Consider the following 24,891-nt stretch of genomic DNA (forward strand, 5'->3'; position numbering starts at 1 on the left):
AGTTCTTTGTTTTCCTGAAAGTTTTTGTAGTTTTACATTTAACTTCGTAATCCATTTTGAGTTATTTTTTGGGTAAGGTGTTAGATTTAGGTCAGAGCACCCATTCCCTGCCATGTGAGTGTGCAGTAGTTCCCAGGACCATTGGTTGACAAGATCCTTTTTCCTGGGAATGGGTTTTATACCTTTATCAAAAACAGTTGGGCATGTTTGTATGAGTCTCTTTCTGGGATTATTCTCTTCCATTGTTCTGTGTGTCTGTCCTTGTCTTGGTGTCACTTGATAATTGTAGCTCTGTGGAAGTTGGGAAATAGAGAAATATGAGTTCTTTTTTCCAAGATTCTTTTTTGACTATTCTAGATCCTTTGTATTTCCATGTGAATCTTACTTGGGATGAGCTGCTCAGTTTGAGATTTTGTTGGAGAGTATATAAGATCTATAAATCTATTTAGTGTTCAGTTCAGTCACTCAATCGTGTCCAACTCTTTGAGACCCCATGGACTGCAGCACGCCAGGCCTCCCTGTCCATCACCAGTTCCCAGAGTTTACTCAAATTCATGTCCATTCAATCAGTGATGCCATCTAACCATCTCATCCTTTGTCATCCCCTTCTCCTCCCGCCATCTATCTTTCCCAGCATAAGTGTCTTTTCAAATGTGTCATTTCTTCACATCTGGTAGCCAAAGTATTGGAGTTTCAGCTTCAGCATCAGTCCCTCCAACGAATATTCAAGACTGATTTCCTTTAGGATGGACTGGTTGGATCTCCTTGCAGTCCAAGGGACTCTCAAGAGTCTTCTCCAACACCACAGTTCAGAAGCATCAATTCTTCTGTGCTCAGCTTTCCTTATATTCCAACTCTCACATCCATGCAGGACTACTGGAGAAACCACAGCTTTCACTAGATGGACCTTTGTTGGCAAAGTAATGTGTCTGCTTTTGAATATGCTGTCTAGGTTGGTCATAACTTTTCTTCCAAGGGGCAAGCGTCTTTTAATTTCATGGCTGCAGTCATCAACTGCAGTGATATTGGAATCCAAGAAAATAAAGTCTCTCACTGTTTCCATTATTTCCCCATCTATTTGCCATGAAGTGATGGGACCAGATGCCATGATCTTTGTTTTCTGAATGTTGAGCTTTAAGCCAACTTTTTCACTCTCCTCTTTCACTTTCATCAAGTGGCTCTTTAGTTCTTCTTTGCTTTCTGCCATAAGGGCGGTGTCATCTGCATATCTGAGGTTACTGATATTTCTCCTGGCAATCTTGATTCCAGCTGTGCTTCCAGCCCAGCATTTCTCATGATGTACTCTGCATATAAGTTAAATAAGCACAGTGACAATATACAGCCTTGACGTACTGCTTTCTCTATTTGGAACCAGTCTACTGTACCATGTGCAGTTCTAACTGTTGCTTTCTGACCTGCCTACAGATTTCTCAAGAGGCAGGTCAGGTGGTCTGGTATTCCCATCTCTTTCAGAATTTTCTAGTTAGTGGTGATCCACACAGTTAAAGGCTTTGGCATAGTTAATAAAGCAGAAGTAGATGTTTTTCTGGAATTCTCTTGCTTTTTTGATGATCCAGTGGATGTTGGCAATTTGATCTTTGGTTCCTCTGCTGTTTCTAAAGCCAGCTTGAATATCTGGAAGTTCACAGTTTACATACTGTTGAAGTCTGGCTTGGAGAATTTTGAGCATTACTTTACTAGCTTGTGAGATGTGTGCAATTGTGTGATAGTTTGAGCATTCTTTGGCATTGCCTTTCTTTGGGATTGAAATGAAAACTGACCTTTTCCAGTCCTGTGGGCACTGCTGAGTTTTCCAAATTGCTGGCATATTTGTGAAAGTGTAGCACTTTCACAGCATCATCTTTTAGGATTTGAAATACCTCAACTGGAATTCCATCACCTCCACTAGCTTTATTCATAATGATGCTTCCTAAGGCCCACTTGACTTCACATTCCAGGATGTCTGGCTCTAGGTGAGTGATTACACCGTCATGATTATCTGGGTCATGAAGATCTTTTTTGTACAGTTCTTCTGTGTATTCTTGTTACCTCTTCTTAATATCTTCTGCTTCTGTTCAGTCCATACCCTTTCTGTCCTTTAATGAGCCCATCTTTGCATAAAATGTTCCCTTGGTATCTCTGATTTCTTGAAGAGATCTCTAGTCTTTCCCATTCTATTGTTTTCCTCTATTTCTTTGCACTGATCACTGAGGAAGGCTTTCTTACCTCTCCTTGCTGTTCTTTGGAACTCTGCATTCAAACGAGTATATCTTTCCTTTTCTCCTTTGCTTTTGGCTTCTCTTCTTTTCACAGCTATTTGTAAGGCCTCCTCAGACAGCCATTCTGCTGTTTTGCATTTCTTTTCCATGGGGATGGTCTTGATCCCTGTCTCCTATACAATGTCACGAACCTTTGTCCATAGTTCATCAGGTACTCCCTCCATCAGGTCTAATCCCTTGAATGTTTTTCTCACTTCCACTGTATAATTGTAAGGGATTTAATTTTAGTCATACCTGAATGGTTTAGTGGTTTTCCCTACTTTCTTGAATTTAAGTCTGAATTTGGCAATAAGGAATTCATGATCTCAGCCATAGTCAGCTCCTGGTCTTGTTTTTGCTGAGTGTATAGAGCTTTTTCATCTTTGGCTGCAAAGAATATAATCAGTCTGATTTTGGTGTTGACCATCTGGTGATGTCCATGTGTAGAGTCTTCTCTCATGTTGTTGGAAGAGGGTGTTTGTTATAACCAGTGCATTCTCTTGGCAGAACTCTATTAGCCTTTGCCCTGCTTCATTCTGTACTCCAAGGCAAAATTTGCCTGTTATTCCAGGTGTTTCTTGACTTTCTACTTTTGCATTCCAGTCCCCTATAATGAAAAGGATATCTTTTTTGGGTGTAGTTCTAGAAGGTCTTGTATATCTTCATAGAAGTGTTCAACTTCAGCTTCTTAGCATTACTGGTTGAGGCATAGACTTGAATTACTGTGATATTAAATGGTTTGCCTTGGAAACAAACAGAGAGCATTCTGTCGTTTTTGAGATTGCATCCAAGTACTGCATTTAGTACTGCTTAGTATTACCGTCTTAATATTTTTTTTCATTTTTAAAATTACAGTAACATACACATAACATCATTTGAAAGCATTTGTAGTATATAGTTCAGTGATGTTAAGTATATTCATACTGTTGAGTTACCATCACCATCATCTGTTTCCAGAATTTTTCATCTTGTAAAACTGAGACTCTATACTTACTAAACGATATCTCCCTATTTCCTCTCCCCTATGTTCCTGGCAACCATATTCTACTTTTCCTATGATTTTGGCTAGTTTAGGTACCTCATAAAAATGAAATCATACAAGATTTGTGTGTGTGGCTTTTATTGCTTAATCATAATGTTCTCAAGGTTTATCCATACTGTGACATAAGTCAAAATTTCCTTACTTTTTTGCCATGTACGTGGCTTATGGGATCTTAGTTCCCAGAAAATTTTCTTCCTTTATAAAACTGAATAACATTTGATTGTATTTTATGTATTTACCACATTTTGCTTATCTACTCATTCAGTGATGAGTGCTTGGGTTGCTTATGCAGTTTAAGTATTGTGAATAGGCTGCTGTGAATATGGGTGTACAACTGTGGTTGAGACTCTGCTTTCAGTTCTCTTAGGCATATACAAAGAAGTGAAGTTGCTGGATCATATGGTCAATCTGTTTTTAATATTTTGAAAAACCACTGTACTGTTCTCTACAGAAGCTACCCCATTGTATATCCCCAACAGCTATGCACAAGGTTCTGACATTTACACATCCTCACCAACAGTTACTAGTTTTTGTTTTCGTTTTGTTAGTCGCCATCTTAATGGGGGTGATGTGGATCTCATTGTGCCTTTGATTTACATTTCTGTGTGATTATCGATGTTGAGCATCTTTTCATCTGCTTTTTGGCCAGTTGTTTGTCTTTGGAGAATGTCTTTTCAAGTTATTTGCTCATTTTTGAATCAGATACTTTATTTATTTGTTGTTATGTTTTTAAGAGTCTTTGTATACTCTGGATATTAATCCATTATCAGATATATAATTTGCAAATATTTTCTCTCATTCTGGGTATTATTTTTTTACTCTGTTAGTATATAGCAATGCTATAGATTCATACACAGTTTTAATTTTTGTGAAGTCCAGTTTGTCTGTTTTTTCATTTCTTGCCTGTGTTTGGTGTCATATCTAAGAAAATCATTGCCAAATCCAGAGTTGTGAACCTTTTGCCCTGCATTTTCTTCTAAGAGCTTTGCAGTTCTGGGTTTTACGTTGAGGATTATGATTTTGAGTTACCTTTTGTATACAGTGTTAAGTAAGGGTCCAGTTTGATTCTTTGCATGTGGGTATCATTTTTGCAGCACCATTTATTGAAAAGACTGTCCATTCCCCACTGTATGATCTTGGTACCCTTGTCAAGAATCATTTGACTTTATATGTGTGGATTTATTTCTCAATTTTCTGTTCTGTTCAATTGTTGTATCTGTCTGTGTGCCAGTCCTGTGCTATTTTGACTACTGTAGCTTTGTACTATGTTTGGAAATTAAGAAATGGGAATCCTCTAGCTGGTTTGGTTTCAAAATTTATTTAGCTATTTGGAGTCCCTTGAGATACCATATAAATTTGGGGAAGAGTTTTTCTAATTTGGCAAAAAAAGGTCATTAGGATTTTTTATAGGGCTTATGTTGAATCTGTAAATCATTTTGGGTAGTTTTGACATCTTAACAATAGTAAGTTTCCCAATCCATGGATAAAGGATGTGTTTCCATTTATTTATGACCTCTTTAATTTCTTTCAGCAGTGTTTGGTAATTTTCACTGTATAAGTCTTCTGCTTTGGTCAAGTTAAATCCTAAGTTGTGTTTTTTAATGCTATTATAAATAGAATTGTTATTGTAATTTCTTTTTCAGATTGCTTATTGTTTGTGTATAGACATGAAACTGATTTTTTGTGTTGACTTTGTATTCTGCTACTTCACTGAATTCATTTTACTAACAGTTTGCATGTGTGTGGACCACAACAAACTGGAAAATTCTGAAAGAGATAGGCATACTGGACCACCTGACCTGCCTCTTGAGAAATCTGTATGCAGGTCAAGAAGCAACAGTTAGAACTGGACATGGAACAATAGACTGGTTCCAAATAGGGAAAGGAGTACGTCAAGGCTGTATATTGTCACTGTGCTTATTTAACTTATATGCAGAGTACATCATGAGAAATGCTGGGCTGGATGAAGCACAGGCTGGAATCCAAGATTGCCAGGAGAAATATCAACAACCTCAGCTATGCAGATGACACCGCCCTTATGGCAGAAAGCAAAGAAGAACTAAAGAGCCACTTGATGAAAGTGAAAGAGGAGAGTGAAAAAGTTGGCTTAAAGCTCAACATTCAGAAAACAAAGATCATGGCATCTGGTCCCATCACTTCATGGCAAATAGATGGGGAAATAATGGAAACAGTGAGAGACTTTATTTTCTTGGATTCCAATATCACTGCAGTTGATGACTGCAGCCATGAAATTAAAAGACGCTTGCCCCTTGGAAGAAAAGTTATGACCAACCTAGACAGCATATTCAAAAGCAGACACATTACTTTGCCAACAAAGGTCCATCTAGTGAAAGCTGTGGTTTCTCCAGTAGTCCTGCATGGATGTGAGAGCTGGAATATAAGGAAAGCTGAGCACAGAAGAATTGATGCTTCTGAACTGTGGTGTTGGAGAAGACTCTTGAGAGTCCCTTGGACTGCAAGGAGATCCAACCAGTCCATCCTAAAGGAAATCAGTCTTGAATATTCGTTGGAGGGACTGATGCTGAAGCTGAAACTCCAATACTTTGGCCACCAGATGCGAAGAACTGACACATTTGAAAAGACCGTGATGCTGGGAAAGATTGAAAGCAGGAGAAGGGGATGACAGAGGGTGAAATGGTTGGATGGCATCACTGATTCAGTGTACATGAGTTTGAGTAAACTCCGGGAATTGGTGATGGACAGGGAGCCCTGGTGCGCTGCAGTCCGTGGGGGTCGCAAAGAATCGGGCACGATTGAGTGACTGAACTGAACTGTGTGTGTGTGTAATCATTAGGCTTTTCTGAATATAATATCATATCTGCAAACATAATTTTACCTTTCTTTCTTTCCAATTTACCTGCCTTAAAAATGTTTTTTTTCTTTCCTAATTGTTCCAGTACTGTATTTTGTAGAAATTGTGAAAGCAGGCACCTTTGCCTTGTTCCTGATCTTAGGATGAGCTTTTAGTCTTCGTTGAATGTTAGGTTCACTTTGGATTTTATATATGTGACATTTATTGTATTTAGATGGTTTCCTTCTACTTCTAGCTTGTTGTGTGTTTTTATCATGAAAGTTTGTTGAATTTTGTTAAATGCTTTTTCCTTATCAATTGAGGTTTTTGTGTTTTTTTTTTCCCCCTGTCATTCTGTTCATATTATCTATTATATTGATTAGTTTTTATATGTTGAACCGTCCTTGTATCCCAGGAGTAAATCCCATTTGGCCATGGCATTTAATCCTTTTAAGGTTCTGCTGAGTTTGGCTTCCTAATATTTTATTGAGGATTTTTGCATCTGTGGTCATAAGGGATATTGGTCTGTAGTTTTCTTTTTGTGTAATGTCTTTGTCTTGTTTTGATATCAGGGTAATGCTGGCCTCCTAGAATGAATCAGTATGTGTTTCCTCCTCTTGAAGTTTTTGGAAAAATTGAAGGACTGGTGCTCTTTAAGTGTTTGGTTGAATTCACTGTCAGAACCATCAGATCCTGGGCTTTACTCTCTTAGGAGATTTTTGATCAGGGAGTCAATCTCCTTATTAGTTGTAGGTTTATTCAGATTTTCTATGTCTTTGTAATTTAGCCATACATTTTAACTACATTAAGTCTCCAGTCTGTGAGCATGGATGTCTTTTAATTTATTTGAGATTTAAAAATTTCTTTCAACAGTATTTTGTGGTTTTTAGACTAGCTGTTGTTTAATTTATTCTAAAATATTTAACACTTTTTGATGGTGTTATGAATATTCTTTTCTTAATTTCATTTTCATGTTATTTATTACTGGTTTATAGAAATACAGTTGAAATTTGTATATTAATTCTTTTATCCTGCAATTTTGCTGAACTCTTTTTATCATTACTAACAGTTTTTGGTGGGTTTCTTAGCATTTTTCTGTATATATAATATGTCATCAGTTAATAGACGTTACTTCCTTTCCATCTAATGCTTTTTCTTTTTCTTGTTAAATTGCCCTGACTAGAGCATCCAGTGCAATGTTGAATAGATATTATGAGAGTGGGCATTTTCATTTTATTTTGCTGTTAGGTGGAAGGCATTCAGTCTTTAACCATTAAGTATGATGTTTGTTGCAGATTTTTCTTATTGCTTTTATTAACTTGAGGACGTCCCCTTGTATTCTTTGTGATTCAGGAAGGGGTATTTGGTATGTTCTTTCAACATATTACTGAGTTGGAAATTGAATTTTGTGAAATGCTTTTTCTGTGTTTATTGAGATATCCTGTGGTTTTTATTCTTCATTCTGTTAGTATGGTGGGGATATATGTATTGGATTCAGACATATTAAATCAACTTGCGTTCCTGTGGTAAATCTCACATGGTCAGGAAGTACAGTCCTTTTCATCTTGCTGAACCTTTCAGTTGATTAATTTTTTGTTGAGGACTTTTGTCTGTATTTATGAGTGATACTGGTCTATGGTTTTTGTTTTCTTTTGAAATCTGTCTGATTTTGGTATTAGGATGATACTGGCCTAATAGAATTAGTTGTATGTGCTCTTCCCTTTTCTACTACTTTGGAGAGAGTGTTGTGTGAAGCATTGTTAATTTTTTCAGTGAGGTAGAATTCACCAGGAATCCAGTTTACCCTCATCTTTTCTTTATGGATAATTTCCTGATTACTAATTTAATCTTCCTTGTCATTGGTTAATTCATATTTAAAATTGTTTTCTTGCAACAGTTTTGATAGTTTGTGTCTTTCTAGAAGTTTACCCATTTTGTCAAGATAATCTAATGTGTTGGCATATAGTTGTTCATAGTATTCCCTTACAATCTGTTTTGTTTTTATAAGGTCAATAGTAATGTTGCTTATTTTATTTTTTTATTTCAATAATTTTAGTCTTGTTATTGTACGTTTTGACTAAACATTTGTCAGTCTTGTTGATCTTGTTAATGAATCAGCTCTTGGTCTAGTTGATTTTCTCTGCTGTGCTTTTCATCTCCATTTCATATTATTTCTCCTCATCTTTTTATTTTCTTCTTTCTGTTTCCTTTGGGTTCAGTTTGCTCGTGTATTTTCTAGTTTTTGAAGGTGGAAGCTTAGGTTATTGATATAGTGTCTTCTTTTTTAATATGTGTATATTACAACTGTAAATTTTCCTCTTATTGTTTTAGCTTCTTCCTTAAATTTTATACATTGTCTTTTTGTTTTCATTTATCTCATTGTGGAAAATTGTGGAAATTTTTAATAGCGCTTTAACATAATTCCATTGCAGTTAGTAGAGAAGGAAATGGCAACCCACTCCAATATTCTTGCCTGGAGGAGACAAGGTCTTGGCTCCTCTTGACAAAGGAGCCTGGTGGGTGCTGACTATGGGGTCGCACAGAGTCAGACATGACTGAAGTGACTTAGCAGCAGCATTGCAGTTAGAGAACATACTTTGTGTGTGTTTTTTTTTAACTTATTAAGGTTTATTTTAAGACTGAGGCTTATAACATGTGTTCTGTGCTGTAGAACGTTTCATATGCACTTGAGAAAATTAGCATTTTCCTGTTGTTGGATGGATAGTTCTATCAATGTGACTGAGATATAGTTGGTTTATAGTGTTGTTTATTTTCTGTATTTCCTTATTGAGCTCCTGTGCAGTTGTTTATTATTAGAAGTAGTGTATGGAAGTCTCCAGTTATTATTTTTATTTCTCTCTTCAGTTTTGTCAGTTTTTGTTTCCTGTGTTTTGAATCTCTGTAGCTATGTGTACATGTGCTCATAATTGTTATATCTTACTGATAAGTTGACCCTTATCAATAAAAATGATTCCTTTTTTGGTTCCAATAATGCTTTTTCTTTAGTGTTAAATATAGCATTCCATTTTAATTCTCTTGCTGCTTTTAGTATAATTTGTGTGTCATTTTCTTTGTGGTTTCCTTGCAGACTGAAATTTATGTTTTTAATTGAAAAGAACTGAGTTCATATTAACACCAGTTTAATTTCCATAATATGTAAAATGTTTTCTCCAGTATAATGCCATTCCTTCCCTTCTTGATGCCACTATTGCATACAGAGTATATTGTTATATATTTAAGCTCATCAATAGTTTTTAACTGTTCCTTCTTTCCTTTATGTAGTTGTCTTTTAAATCAGAGAATATAGCTGCAAATAAAAGCATATTAGTAATATCTTTAACCTTTACCTATGTAGTTCCTGTTAACTGGTGTTCTTTATTTCTTTGTGTTCACTCTGGTTACTGTCAAGTGGTTTTTATTTCAACCTGAAGTGCATCATTCACTCTTTCTTATAAGACAGGTCTGTTGGTGATGTCTTCTCTGAGTTTTATTTAATAATGTTCTAATTTCACTTTTATTTGTGAGGCGTAGTTTTCCTGGATATAGAATTCTTAGTTGACTTCCCCCTCGCCCCCCACCGTCATCTCTCTGAATATGTCATTTCCTTGCCTATTGGCCTTCATAGGATTTCTGATGAGCTGTTAATCTTACTGAAGATCCCTTGTATATGATGAGTTTTTATTTTCTTGCTGCTTTTGCAGTTCTTCTCTTTTTCTTTTGGCACCTTGACCATGATGTGTATAGCTATGGATCTCTGAGCCTTTTTGCTCTGAGTTTGTTGAGTTCTGTATGCATAATTTCTAAGAAGTACAAGCCCTGGATTACCAGGGGAAATGAAAATAATAAATAAAACGGAAGAGTAGAAAGGGCCTTCAATTACTAGGGAATCATTGCTGTAATTTTACCCAACAGTTAGAACTTTGACAAAATTCCCATCCTAGGCCTCCATAAACAGGGCAAGGTTTTAGGGATTTTATTAACCTTATACCATCAATGCCATTAATAAAATCTATGACTCAGTGAAAAAAGTTTTACTTTTTTCTGATAGTCAGACTTTTTACTATAATTCTTTGTTTTATTCTTAAAATGGCTAGGAAGTTATTACTTTGTTTTGGAGTAAATTTATTAAGTAAATCATTAGTTATGATATTACTTGAGGAACTTCCACTGCATTCAGAGAAGTGCATAAGTCATATGTATACTGCTTGATGAATTATCACAAGTGTTTTTATTTGTATGTGAACGTTTTACTTGCATGTAACTGCCACCTAGATTAGGAAATAGATTCAGTAAATTTGAAAGTTCCATTAATTTTGAAAGCAGAGATAAGGGGCATTTACTTAAAATTTTCTCTTTGAACTATAAAGAAATAATTTCTCTACTTTGTGTGTGTGTTAGTCTCTTTATCATGTCTGACTCTTTGCGACCCCATGGACTATAGCCCACCAGGCTCCTCTGTCATGGGATTTCCCAGGCAAGAATACTGAAGTGGGTTGCCATTTCTCTATTTTAAATGTACTTATATGCCATGCTATTTCAAAGAAGTGTTGCATCTTCTTCTTGTTTTCTCATAAAGGAATTTAAATTATTAATTGTGTATTTGATGTAGGAGTACAGTTGGACAGAATGAGCTGAAAATTATAAGTAATCGAGCAATAAATTCAGGATTGTTTTTTGAAGATAAACCAAAGCCTTCAAAACAGTCATTTCAGTCTTACCAGGAAGCTTTGCAGCAGCAGGTATCCATTTCATTTTTTTCAATTGTTCATTCATATAATGTTAAACATCTTATGTCTTAGTACAGTGGCCCTTTAAAACTCAGAGTGTGGCTGAGAAAGAATTCCATTTATTTATCATTAAATGTGATAAAGTTTGATATAGACAGGCTGGAATGCATGGGATAGGGAGAGTAATTGCCTTGGCTATTAGGAGGACTTCGCATGATTGATGGCTTTTGAGTTGCATGTTATACAGTGAATAAATATGAAATTCCTGGTGTATTCAGGGAATGGAATTGATGTAGGAGAAGGGGCTGGAGTGTTAGATTATACTGGATTGTGAAAGATAGCAAGTAACGGGTTTCCAGTTTCATCTTGTTATCTATCGACAGCCAAAGGGAAGAAATCTTAAGCCAAAGAGTGAAAGAAGTATTATAATTGATGTGAGCAGATGTGGCTTTTAGGAAGATATCTGGTTGTGATGTGGATGGTTGGGAAAGATGTGGCAGAGAAACCTTTTAGTAAAACTGTTAGTTAGTCCAGCCAGGAAGTAACCAGGTCCTGTACCAGGTGGGGAAGATGGATAGGACATCAAAAGAGACATTTCTTGGATTTCATTAATAGGACTTAAATTTAGAGACTGAGGAAAGAACAGGGCTTTAAGATGATTCTAAGTGTTGTAATCTAAGAGGATGATAAAGCTATGAACTCTTAAGGATAGGGAGAACAGAGGCAGAACACTTAGGGAGGAAGATAACATTCTATTGTGGTTTGTAATATTTGGAGAGAGTTTACTTAGGAATAACTGTATCAAATGTGTGGATTTTTGGGGGGAATAGTTATATCTTCTCCAGAGAGGTCCCTGGAACTCTAGGTATATATATTCACCTGGGGTACCCTTCTACAAAATTCCACTGGATTTCTTCTAAAGCTCAGATTTTTATTCTATTTTCTACACTGGGCAACCTCCTTGAAAAGTGGGCTTTTTCAAAATTACAGAATTACCAACATTATTTTTTTGTGTTAGGAATCTACAAACAAGAGGCTGTATTTGTCTGTTTTCAGATGAGCATATTAAAAACACCACTGACAGAACCAGATTTCCTAACCCTAGAATTTTTTATACGTGATGACTTCCTTGACCTTCCTAAAGTAGTTGCTTAAATTTGCCATGCATATGGTAATGATTTTAAAAGTAACTTTCCAAAATGTAGATCTTTATTCATTGCCTATTTATATGTCTTTAAAGACCAACCCTTTGCTTACACTTGATGGTGATAAGACCATTTTGTGTGCTTTCATAAAGTATACTTAAATAGCCTGGCTTTCTCTAGAGAGCTTTGAACCTTCAGTATCTTTGAACTTTGGGAATGGAGTTTGCTCAAGGTAGAGTAGGTCTGGTGATGGGTAGGGAGTAGTTGGCCCAGGTCTCAGAGGTGTGGGGAGTAGTTTGTGGCTGGCCAGGTACCATGAAAGGGTAGATGAAGAAAATGAAGGTAGGGAGAGTCTGTTGGAGCCCATGAAAATGGTGAGGTTAGGAAGGGAATACCTCAGGTAGAAGCTGGGAGTTGGGAAGATGAAGCTACCTTAGTCCAAGTGGCACCAGTGGTTGGAAAGGGCCCAAGTGACAGGATGTGAGGGAGTAGCAGCTATATATTCCAGCTACCAAAGTATTTTTTAATTGTTTTTACATATATTTGTGATATTAAATTTATAGTAAAGTATACTGGGAAAAAGTCTAGTTTTCTAATAGGAAAAATAAAATCTGATCTTAAAACTAATTTTTTGTATCAGAATACTTGTTAGCAGTTAGTTCTTACAAGTGTTTCTTAATGTTAAGATTCAAGAAAGACAAGAAAGAAGAAAGAAAGAACGTGAAGAAAAAGAAGTATATGAAGCCAAATTAGAAGCTGAAATGAGAAATTACAACCCCTGGGGGAAAGGTGGAGGTGGTGCTCCTCTGAGAGATGACAAAGGAAATCTGATAAGTATGTTATTTCTATTGACTTTTAAAAAATATTTATTTATTTGGCTGCATCAGGTCTTGGTTGCAGCATGTGGGATCCAGTACACTGATCAGGGGTTGGACCTGGTCCCCTGCAGTGGGAGCAGAGTCCTAGCCACCGAACAACCAGGGAAGTCCCTGATTTGTTGTTTTTAAAAGAATCTAAGTTTAACTTTTAAAAGAATGGGGAGTAGAAAGAAGTGGGAATCATAGTCTGTAAGGAAAGGTCTCTTTTTATACAGCTTGATGCAGAGGAGGTATTTTGATAGTAAGCATGACAGCATGTTAAAAAGCCTTTCTTCATTTATTATTATTACAAATTTTTCACCCTGTAATGATAATAACTCGATTGCAGAGAAAAGTTTATGTTAGTTAGCAAGTTTTTACTGAATCTAGTAATTTGAATTTTTTAGTTTTCTAGTAAAAATAATGAAATCCTTACCACAGTATTTTTAAACTAATAAGGTGTCTTAAGTGATCTGATGTAGTTGTGGAATGTTATGTTTAATTCTTATATGCCATATGCCTGCACAATGCAGGGGCTCTCGACAAAAACCTGGCCTCAGAAATGTTTGGCAGATTGTAGAATTATATTGATTTATCTTTCAATTATGTATTCTTAAAAATGTTTCATCTAGAAATCACACAATGGGCACTTTGAAAAGAGACTTTTTGCAACTTGTTATATATGTTCGGATGGTCTTCAATTAGCTTATAATAAAAGCAGAGAAAGATAATGGGTTTTTAAAAATCATTTAATTAGAAATGGGAAACGAATAATTAGAAAACCCATTAGAGTGATGCAAAGTAAATTTGATGTTCTTCAGGTTTATGCTTTGTTGTAGGAATAACTGAGTGCTGCAGTCAGAAGACATTGGGGGTATTGAGTTACTAGAGTTCTTAATGGCTATGCCTTTGATTCTCTGTTAAAGATGACTTTTTAAAAAGATATATTTGAGGCCCACTTAGATTAATGAGGTAACTCTTTTCTTTCCCGATGGATTTATTCCTTTCCTATATTCATCTCATACTTTGTTCACAATTTTGAAGAGTAAAAGTCTTATTCTGTTTATAAATAAAATGATTTTAGGTGATCCATGGTTAACATTTCTAATATTTGGAATTAAATGTTTATTTGAATATATATTTAAAAATATATATTACTGGAAAAAATATATATTACTGGTTTTCCATTTAGGGATGGTACTGTAACATTTCCTTTGAAAGTAAAGGCATTTAAATGAAAAGTGGTCTAACAAAGAACTCCCGTTTCTCAGAGGCTTAAGGCAGTGTAAGTTACTTCTCACTTAAGCTGCATTCTGATGCTATTTGAGTGGTTCTCCAAGAGCTGACTTGGGAATCTGCCTCTTCCAGTGTGTCACTCTTACAATTTTGCAGTCTTTCATTCCTAGCTGCACAGACATGGTCCAGAGGATGGGAGAACAAGTTGAGAATTTTGATGGGGCCTGACCTAAAGGTGGAGAAATATCTCTTTTGTCTTTGTTCAGTTCTTCAAACCTAGTTACAAGGTTCTAAAGTAACTTATTGGGAGGCTGGAAGGGTTTCTTTATACCCAGGCGGAGGACATAAAATTGATAAAGATCTACCCAGTCTTTGCTATAATAAATTTAAATTATGAATTGATAGAAGCATAATAGTTACCATGAAGGAAGTGTTTATGTAACAGAAACTTTAGGAAACACTGGAATAATTTCCTAGAAGTTTCCAGCTTGCCTCAAAGATTATTTCCAGTTCAGAGAATGTAATTATAGTGTCCTATATGTGTTTAATTGGTGGAAGTGAGTGGGATAAGTGTTTGTTATTGAATTATAAAATATTGTTTTAGAATTGCTTGACCTAACAGGAATGGAGCAAACCTTTCTGAGATATTTATTTTTAATGGTAATGTTTAGTTTGCTTATTTAATGCTTCAGTTATGCCATGAAATAAAAAAGGTGTGCTATTTTATCAAATGCAGTGGAACTGTTTTTTAATGGTATTTTCAAAGCAAGTAAACTTGAAGAATATGTTTGTTTTGTATTTAGCTGTTACATTTGAGAGAAAGAGAGGGAACCTAATTTTCCTATTATATTCCCAATATGTAGTAAAAATCAGTGTTTTCTTTTACTTCATTAGATGGCCAAGACCATATAACAGGGATTATGTTGGATGACTTTAATTCAGCTGCTGGCTTTTCTAATTACTCCTGTTTCATCTTTTATTACAAAGAAATTTAAGAAATTGAATGTTAACCATATTCTTAGCTCTCTGAGAAAGATCTCTTTGTAAGGTAGTTATTAATAAAATATCAAAATCTGTTACCCATACAATTTTAACATAGCATCAACCCTTTGAGAGTAAGTACCTCTCATTTTGATTATTTGTAATACATTTAACATCTGTTTCCTTTCTCAAGTTTTTTTAAAGTTCCCATAAAGAAAAAACCGAGTATATTCTATAGTGAGTGAATGGATAAACTGTGGTACATTCATATGATGGGATGCTACTTAGCAGTTAAAAAAAAGAATGAACTGTTGATTCACAGAACAATTTGGAAGACTCCAAAGAGAAGACCTAAGGGAAAGAAGCCCTTTTACATAACACATATATTCTCAAAATAACAGAACTGTAGAAATGGAGAACAAGTCACTGGTACCAAGATTATGGCTGAGGACAGGGAGTAACTATGATGGAAATTTGGGGGGTGATGGGACTGTTCCCATTCCTGATTATGGTGATGTTACTTGACTGTGTATTAAAATTTTTAAAAATTGTACACTAAGAGAAAAAGTTGAAAAAAAAATTAAAAAAACCAGTTTGAAAGATAACAAAAATATCTCATAGTTCTAATTGATTAATAGCAAGATTGCTTCACGTATATTTGATTAGGTATTTAAATATTTTTTATGCATTATATATGCCCCAGTTAGATTTATGTTTGTTTTTATGTGATTTATTGAGAGATAATTTGCATATGATAGAATTGACCCTTTTAATGTGTCAGTCAGGGCTATAAATCAAAGGCTTGATTGGAATTGGAGAATCTGTTTTCTCTATGGCTCCCTCACATGACTCAGGGGGCCTCAGTTCCTTGCCACGTGGGCTTCCCCTTAGAGCTCCTTTGAGTGTTCATTATGGAATGGTAGTTGGCTTTCTTCGGAGTGAGTGAACCAATAGATCTAGCAAGATGGAAACATAATGTCTTTTATGAAGTAGCCTTGAAAGTTTTATACCATCATTACGCAGAATCCTTTTCATAAGAAGTAATCTGCACTCTAGAGGAGGGGAATAGAGCTCCATCTTTTAAGGAATGTTTATATAAAAGAAAATTTATGAATATGTTTTAAAACTCCATTCCACATGATATTTTTTCATTAGGAGTACTAATGATGTTGGGTAAATTTCACTGTGACTTGTTTTGAATTGCTACTATTTGTTCTATATTTAGATAGTCAAAGTTCTAAGGTAAGGTACATATAAATAAGGTTTTTATGGATCGTCAAAAACGTATACACTCTTAAAGTTCTCTACTAATTTTGAATTTATTTTGTAACATTATTTTTGAAGAATATCTTAAAAGTTTTGATAATCTTGTTTCTGTTTTCAGGGTACCAAGATACCATTTAATTATTCCAGCTCTGGTCCTATTGGTTCTCTTCATTTCTATTAAGCATATTAATTATAGGAGTGTGTTTATTGAAATAAATGGCTTATTTTTTCCCTCTCAGCTGATTTGAATAGAATGCACAGACAAAATATAGATGCCTACCATAACCCAGATGCAAGAACATATGAAGATAAAAGGGCTGTTGTATCTCTAGACCAAACTTTAGCCACTTCCAATGCTGAGAACCAAGAAGATGCTGCAAATAAAAACTCAGGTTTTTAATCATATATATATATATTTTTACGTTTCTGAAGTTGTTCAGTAGTATTTCTCTTCTGTTCTCCAACAAAGTTCTTATTAAGATTTTGAGAATTTGCTTTTTCTGAGTCAGAAAGCATAACACATTATTTATGCTATTTACAATAACTTTTCTATATAGGTATTTTGAAAAAATGAATAAAGAGATACATTTTGCTCCTTAATATTATACTATGTGTTTCTTCTCAGCTTTATTAGTTCTTATGTGTATTTTAGCTGTGCTAACAGCTTCATTTTGCTAGTGGGAAGGACATTTCTTAAATAGTTTTCTTATTTTTTTTTTCACCCATATAGAGTTTGGTTCTTACACCCATAAGAATTAGTTTAAATTAGTGAGAACATACCAGATATTGTATGATAAATTATACAGTGAAATTCATTTTTTGTTTGTTTTATAAACATTTGCCCTCCCTTATAAGCCACAGTGTACAAAGAAGTAAATAATTTACTTTGACTTCTGGTCACATCTCCCTTTCATAAGCATATACCTTTGGTTTGGTATTAAACAGGGTCCTTTAAAGATTCTGTAAATTAAAGATTATTCAGTATCTTTATGACTTGCCAGGAAAATTTGTAATCATCTTTCTTTATCAAGTATATGGGAAAATATGTTATATATTTAGAATTCAAGTAAAGTTTAAAGAATATACTGCCTTATATTTTGATGCCTATAAAAATAACCATTTATTTACAGCAAATTGAATTATTAAGGAGTGAGAGCCAAATTAATAATTTCATCAAAAATTCTACTTTTTAGTAGTCCAAAAATCAGAACTAGATTCACTGTGTAAGAATCTACTGTGGATCAAAGTATTTTCTTATAATTAGAGATTTAATAGTGATACAGGCTGTCCATGGAAACAACCTACAGTACATCTCTTGAAGTGTTCCAAAAGACTGCAGAAATTAGTGCTGCTATCAAAGGCTTGAAAGATGCAAGGCTAGTAATTTGAATCAGAGCTCACCATTTAGTCTACCTGTTTGGCCAATAAGTCATATGTATTAAACATTTAAAAAATTTTTTAAAAGACTGTATGATCAGTCAGGGATATTTTGAAAGGACTCTTTAATACAGTGTTCTTGTCTAAAATTAAAATTTTTGAGAGAGCACAGAGCGTTTACTGTAAATAAATGGGGAATGTGACCAGAAGTCAAAGTAAACTTATTTTATTTCTTTGTATATCAAAACACCTTTTCATTTTATTGTAGAGAATTTTTGCTTCTTTCTGATTACCATTATTTTTCTCTTCATTGGCTGCTGCTTCTGGAGCAGTCTGTATTGAGATCAGTGGTATAGACCCCTTCACTACTCCTCTCTTCCACCCCCTGTATTGTTTGTACATAGTTCCCTCTTAGCTTAGAACTTTCTCTGTCGTCATAATAACACGTCAGGCATCTAGCTTTGCCTACCAAGCAAAAACACAGGAAAAATAGAAAGTTTCCATGACTCTTTCCCAAAAAAGAGCACAACCTTGATGATTGAATATGCACAGCAGAATTTGTTATCTATTTTTATTGTGTCTAACACCAGGGTTTTGTTGCTAATTCGTGGCCAGGATGTGGTCAGGATGCTCTAGTTTACGAAATCATAAAATGTTTAAATTCCCCTTTTTTGTGCATTGAAATTCCCTAAATTAACTTTCATTTCCTAAGAATTAACCTAAAATAGACTTTCTGAATGCAAAAAAACTATTGAGAGTCATCTAATTTGTTGCTGTGCCATCATATATGTATATGAGTTTATGTATGTGTGTGTGTGTATTTGTATACATGTGTTCACACATACAATATACATATGTGACATGTAGTATTTTAAAGGCCTTGCTGCTACTGCTACTGCTGCTAAGTTGCTTCAGTTGTGTCCAACTCTGTGCGACCCCATGGACTGCAGCCACCCAGGTTCCTCCGTCCATGGGATTTTCCAGGCAAGAGTACTGGAGTGGGTTGCCATTGCCTTCTCCTAAACGCCTTAAGGGAGCTCAAATATGCCTGGAAGTTGAATATCTTAATATATACTTGAGATTCACTATCCTCTAATATTTTGTCTTCATTAGGCCTGTTTTAAAAGGTCTTCTTAATGTTTGTTGTTTTTCTTTTACTTCATGGTTTTTGGATGAAAAATCATGTTTATAAAGTTCATACTAATTTGGATTAAATTTATTTTTTTGCTTATTATGATGCTTGAATGCATTTTCGTTTTCTTTGTTTAGAGTATGTCTTTCCCTTTGGTTTTTTTTTTTTATAATGCTTTTATGTTTAAAGGAACTTACCTTGCCTGTCTCTAACAATACTTCTTCTCTAATTGCCTCAAAGGTTTAGAATTTGACAGATCTCAGTGTGAAACAAACTACTCAGTTTTGTTTTGCTGATAAGCTTTTCCACCATAACCTAAGCTTTTAATGTTTAGGTATTGATTTGCCTTTCTGCTATCTATTCAAGTAAGCATTAGTAAATTTAAATACAAAGGAAAAGAGACCTAGATGACAGCTCAACTGCAAAGCAATTGGCTTACAACCACTATATGAGTGAGAGAAATAAATGCTTTAGATTGATGGTATAAGGAAACTAATAAATGACATATTTTTATATAAATATAAAATGATATTAAAAAGTTATGTGAGCCTTAAATTTGCATGCAGTTTTTTTCTGCATTCGAAAGACTGCTGTGATATACTTATTTTCCAGGCTGCTTTTATAAAATAGTATTTTTCCTTTCCCAGAATGTTTAATACTATTTATAAATAACATATATATAGCATATTTTTAATCTTCAAATTTATACCATTAATCTGATATAATTTTTAAGTAAAAAGTATTACAGTGATTGTCATTTTAATTTTGTAAAAATTAAAAATGTTTTTAGAGCTGATTTTCTAATCTGTGTTTTAAACCATGGATAGGAATCCACTGATTTTTTAAAAGCAATTTTAGAAAATTTTTATATGTGTATACATAATACATTTAATGTGTAATTAAGCAGTATTCTTAAGAAAAGGATATTTATATCATACATAAGAACTTAAATGTGTGCTTTATAAATTTTATTTTAAAGCCTTTGCTGCAGTGAGAGTTGCTTAGGTTACTTTTATGTTTCCTTGATGACTTTCAGATAGAGCTATATTATGATTTTTCAACTGTGTATTAATTTTAGTTTCACCAATTTTCCCTCTCTTTTCATCTGGTCTTTAGATTCTAATCTTGGTCGTCAGATTCTGAGTTTAGCCTCTGGGCTTCCATATTTCGCACATTTTTTCAAAATTTCAGTTTATTTAGCAGAGTCTTTATTCTTTAGCTTTTATGTTTTCTATGCACTGGCTAATGGTATGTTTTTGCAAATTTTCCTTTTCAAGGTCATATGCAGACACAGAGCTCTCCTTTTGCTCGGGGAAATATTTTTAGTGAGCCTCCAACTGAACTTCAGATTAAACAGCAGGAATTATACAAGAATTTTCTTCGTTTTCAGGTGAAATGCTTATTTGATCATGGTTTCAAAGTTTCATGAAAGTTTTAATAAACTTGAAAGATTTTATCCACAAGATAAAGAATAAATTCTAAAATGCCATGCAGTTATCTAAAATATTTAATTCATATTAGATAGAAATTATATTATTTAATTTATATTATTATACTGTTTTATATATGAAAAAGGAATAAGGAGACATGTTAGGAATACCAGTTGACTTAATCTTTTTAAAATTTTGTTAAATCATTAAGTGTTAGAGAGTGCTAGAATTTCTAAAACTGAAACTCTTAAAATGTTCACCTATTAGGCATAAAATGAATCTTTCTAGTTATTTATGTGTTAATAGAAATAGTTTTTTTCTAATTGATTTTATATTCTTGACTCAGTTGTTTAGTTTGTAAGTAAATATTAAAAATACTCTCACATTTTGTATTTATTTGCTTCATTTATATGTGTAAACAAATTGCATTTGAAACACTAGAAATGCCCAGAGAAAGACACTTGGGCATCAGGTGTTTATTAAGCAAATGGGTTTATTGAACTCTCATACTGTGTCCACCCTTGGGATGGAGCCTGAGGTGAATTAGACACCTGCCCATAGTGGGCTCACAATATTTTCTCTTCTTACCATCCTCCCTTCCATACCCACACTTACAACCCAGTGTCAGATTAATCTTTGGCCAGGTTAATCTTCCTTTGATATAATTTCTCACACTTTTCTTCTTTATTTATAATCTGTCAGTAGCTTTTCTAAATAAAATGTCCATATTCCTTAGTCTGACACTTAAGGCTATCCAGTCTGATCCCAGCCTCCTAAATTCTTAAAGAGAGTCTACTCAAAGATGCCATCTTTTTGATCCTAATTATTATGGACTCTTAAATAAGGCAGTGACATAATGGATGTGGTCCTAAGGATAATTGATCTATCAATACAGCTGAAGTATTTTGGGTGGATTTAAAGGACTGGAAGCATGGGTCACAGACAACTAGCCAATCTGATCACATGGACCACAGCCTTGTCTAACTCAGTGAAACTAAGCCATACCATGTGGAACCACCCAAGACAGACGGGTCATGGTGGAGAGGTCAGACAGAATGCAGACCACTGGAGAAGGGAATGGCAAACCACTTCAGTATTCTTGCCCTATACACTACTGGAGATCAGTGGAGAAATAAATCCAGAAAGAATGACAGGAAGGAGCCAAAGCAAAAGCAACACCCAGTTGTGGATGTGACTGGTGAAAGAAGCAAGGTCTGATGCTGTAAAGAGCAATGTTGCATAGGAATCTGGAATATTAGGTCCATTAATCAAGGCAAATTGGAAGTGGTCAAACAGGAGATGACTAGAGTGAACATCGACATTCTAGGAATCAGCGAACTAAGGTGGACTGGAATGGATGAATATGACTCAGATGACCATTATATCTAATACTGTGGGCATGATTCCCTAAGAAGAACTGCAGTAGCCATCATTGTCAACAAAAGAGTCCAAAATGCAGTACTGGGATGCAGTCTCAAAAATGACAGAATGATCTCTGTTCGTTTCCAAGGCAAACCATTCAGTATCACAGTAATCCAAGACTATGCCCCGACCAGTAATGCTGAAGGAGCTGAAGTTGAACAGTTCTATGAAGACCCACAAGACCTTTTAGAACTAACACCCCCAAAAGATGTCCTTTTCATTATAGGGGACTGGAATGTGAAAGTAGAAAGTCAAGAAACACCTGGAATAACAGGTAAATTTGTCCTTGGAGTACAGAATGAAGCAGGGCAAAGGCTAATAGAGTTCTGCCAAGAGAACACACTGGTCACAGCAAACACCCTCTTCCAACAACACAAGAGAAGACTACACATCTTCCAGCAACACAAGAGAAGACTACACATGGACATCACCAGATGGTCAACACCGAAATCAGATTGATTACATTCTTTGCAGCCAAAGATGGAGAAGCTCTATACACTCAGCAAAAACAAGACCAGGAGCTGACTATGGCTGAGATCATGAACTCCTTATTGCCAAATTCAGACTGAAATTGAAGAAAGTGAAGAAAACCACTAGACCATTCAGGTATGACCTAATCAAATCCCTTATGACTGTACAGTGGAAGTGAGAAACAGATTTAAGGGACTAGATCTGATAGAGTACCTGATGAACTATGAACAGAGGTTCGTGACATTGTATAGGAGACAGGGATCAAGACCATCTCCAAGAAAAAGAAATGCAAACAAGCAAAATGGCTGTCTCAGGAGGCCTTACAAATAGCTGTGAAAAGAAAGGAAGTGAAAAGCAAAGGAGAAGAGGAAAGACATACCCATTTGAATGCAGAGTTCCAAAGAATAGCAAGGAGAGATAAGAAAGCCTTCCTCAGAGATCAGTGCAAAGAAATAGAGGAAAACAATACAATGGAAAGACTAGAGATCTCTTCAAGAAAATTAGAGCTACCTAGGGAACATTTTATGCAAAGATGGGCACATTAAAGGACAGAAAGGGTATGGACTGAACAGAAGCAGAAGATATTAAGAAGAGGTGGCAAGAATACACAGAGTGAAAGTGAAGTCGCTCAGTCGTGTCCGACTCTTTGTGACCCCGTGGACTGTAGCCCACCAGGCTCCTCCGTCCATGGGATTCTCCAGGCAAGAATACTGGAGTGGGATGCCATTTCCTTCTCCAGGGGGTCTTCCCAACCCAGGGATCGAACCCAGGTCTCCTGCATTGCAGGCAGACGTTTTAATGTCTGAGCCACCAGGGAAGCCCAGAATACACAGAAGAACTGTACAAAAAAGAACTTCACGACCCAGATAATCACGATGGCGTGATCACTCACCTAGAGCCAGACATCTTGGAATGTGACGTCAAGTAGGCCTTAAGGAGTGTCATTATGAACAAAGTTAGTGGAGGTGATGGGATTCCAGTTGAGCTATTTCAAATCCTAAAAGATGATACTGGGAAAGTGCTGTACTCAATATGCCAGCAAATTTGGAAAACTCAACAGTAGCCACAGGACTGGAAAAGGTCAGTTTTTATTCCAGTGCCAAAGAAAGGCAATGCCAAAGAATACTCAAACTACTGCGCAATTGCACTCATTTCACATGCTAGTAAAGTAATGCTTAAAATTCTCCAAGCCAGGCTTCAGCAATACATGAACCATGAACTTCTAGATGTTCAAGCTGGTTTTAGAAAAGGCAGAGGAACCAGAGATCAAATTGCCAACATCCACTGGATCATTGAAAAAGCAAGAAAGTTCCAGAAAAACACCTGTTTCTGCTTTATTGACTATGCCAAAGCCTTTGACTGTGTGGCTCACACTAAACTGTGGAAAATTCTGAAAGAGATGGGAGGAAATATGAGACCACCTGACCTGCCTCTTGAGAAACCTATATGCAGCTCAGGAAGCAACAGGTAGAACTAGACTTGGAACAACAGACTGGTTCCAAATAGGAAAAGGAGTACGTCAAGGCTGTATATTGTCACCCTGCTTATTTAACTTACATGCAAAGTACATCATGAGAAACGCTGGACTGGAAGAAGCACAAGCTGGAATCAAGATTGCTGGGAGAAATCTCAATAACCTCAGATATGCAGATGACACCACCCTTATGACAGAAAGTGAAGAAGAACTATAGAGCCTCTTGATGAAAGGGAAAGAGGAGAGTGAAAAAGTTGTCTTAAAGCTCAGCATTCAGAAAACGAAGATCATGGCATCTGGTCCCATCACTTCTTGGAAAATAGATGGGGAAACAGTGGCTGACTTTATTTTTATGGGCTCCAAAATCACTGCAAATGGTGACTGCAGCCATGAAATTAAAAGACGCTTACTCCTTGAAAGGAAAGTTATGACCAACCTAGATAGCATATTCAAAAGCAGAGACATTGCCAACAAAAGTCCATCTAGTCAAAGCTATGGTTTTCCCAGTTGCCATGTATAGATGTGAGAGTTGGATCATAAAGAAAGCAGGGCAGTGAAGAATTGATGCTTTTGAACTGTGGTGTTGATAAGACTCTTGAGAGAGTCCCTTGGACTGGAAGGAGATCCAACCAGTCCATCCTAAAGGAGATCAGTCCTGTATATTCATTGGAAGGACTGATGCTGAAACTGAAGCTCCAATACTTTGGCCACCTGATGGGAAGAACTGACTAACTGGAAAAGACCCTGATGCTGGGAAAGATTGAAGGCAGGAAGAGAAGAGGATGACAGAGAATGAGATAGTTGGATGGCATCACCAACTTGACGGACATGAATTTAAAGTCTGGGAGTTGGCGATAGACAGGGAAGCCTGGCATGCTGCAGTCCTTGGAGTCGCAAAGAGTTGGACGTGACTGACCGACTGAACTGAGGGTAGAATTTAGGGAAAAATAAATAAATCTTGTCATTCTGTAGTCTTTTATTGTTTGTAAGGTTGGTTTACATATGTTTTCTTATTAAACCTCACAATTCTCTGAGGAAGGTATTACTATTTTTATTTTAAGACCAAAAAAAGGCTGAGGCTCTCCTGTGTTGGCAGAACTAGGACATTGGCCCCAAGTCTCCTGCCTTCAAGTGTCATACCTAGAGACTCCACACTCTTCAGTGTCTGTCTTCTGGGAAAAAAATAGTAGTATTGTGGGAAACTGACTTACTAGTTTCAGAATAAGTTCAACCTTCAGTTCTCCCAGCCTATAACGTGATG

General features: G+C 35.6%; 1 protein-coding gene across 1 annotated transcript in view; it reads left to right on the plus strand.

Moving 5' to 3' along the window:
• Positions 1-24,891, plus strand: part of CSPP1 (centrosome and spindle pole associated protein 1) — a 98,089-nt gene that overhangs the window by 45,366 nt on the left and 27,832 nt on the right. The window contains exons 15-18 of the mRNA XM_052651701.1: positions 10,722-10,851; positions 12,671-12,818; positions 16,564-16,716; positions 20,111-20,223. Coding sequence (XP_052507661.1) covers positions 10,722-10,851; positions 12,671-12,818; positions 16,564-16,716; positions 20,111-20,223 — 544 coding nt within the window. The remainder of the gene's footprint in view (positions 1-10,721; positions 10,852-12,670; positions 12,819-16,563; positions 16,717-20,110; positions 20,224-24,891) is intronic.

The sequence above is a fragment of the Budorcas taxicolor genome, chromosome 14 (assembly GCF_023091745.1).
Source record: "Budorcas taxicolor isolate Tak-1 chromosome 14, Takin1.1, whole genome shotgun sequence".
NCBI lineage: Eukaryota > Metazoa > Chordata > Mammalia > Artiodactyla > Bovidae > Budorcas > Budorcas taxicolor.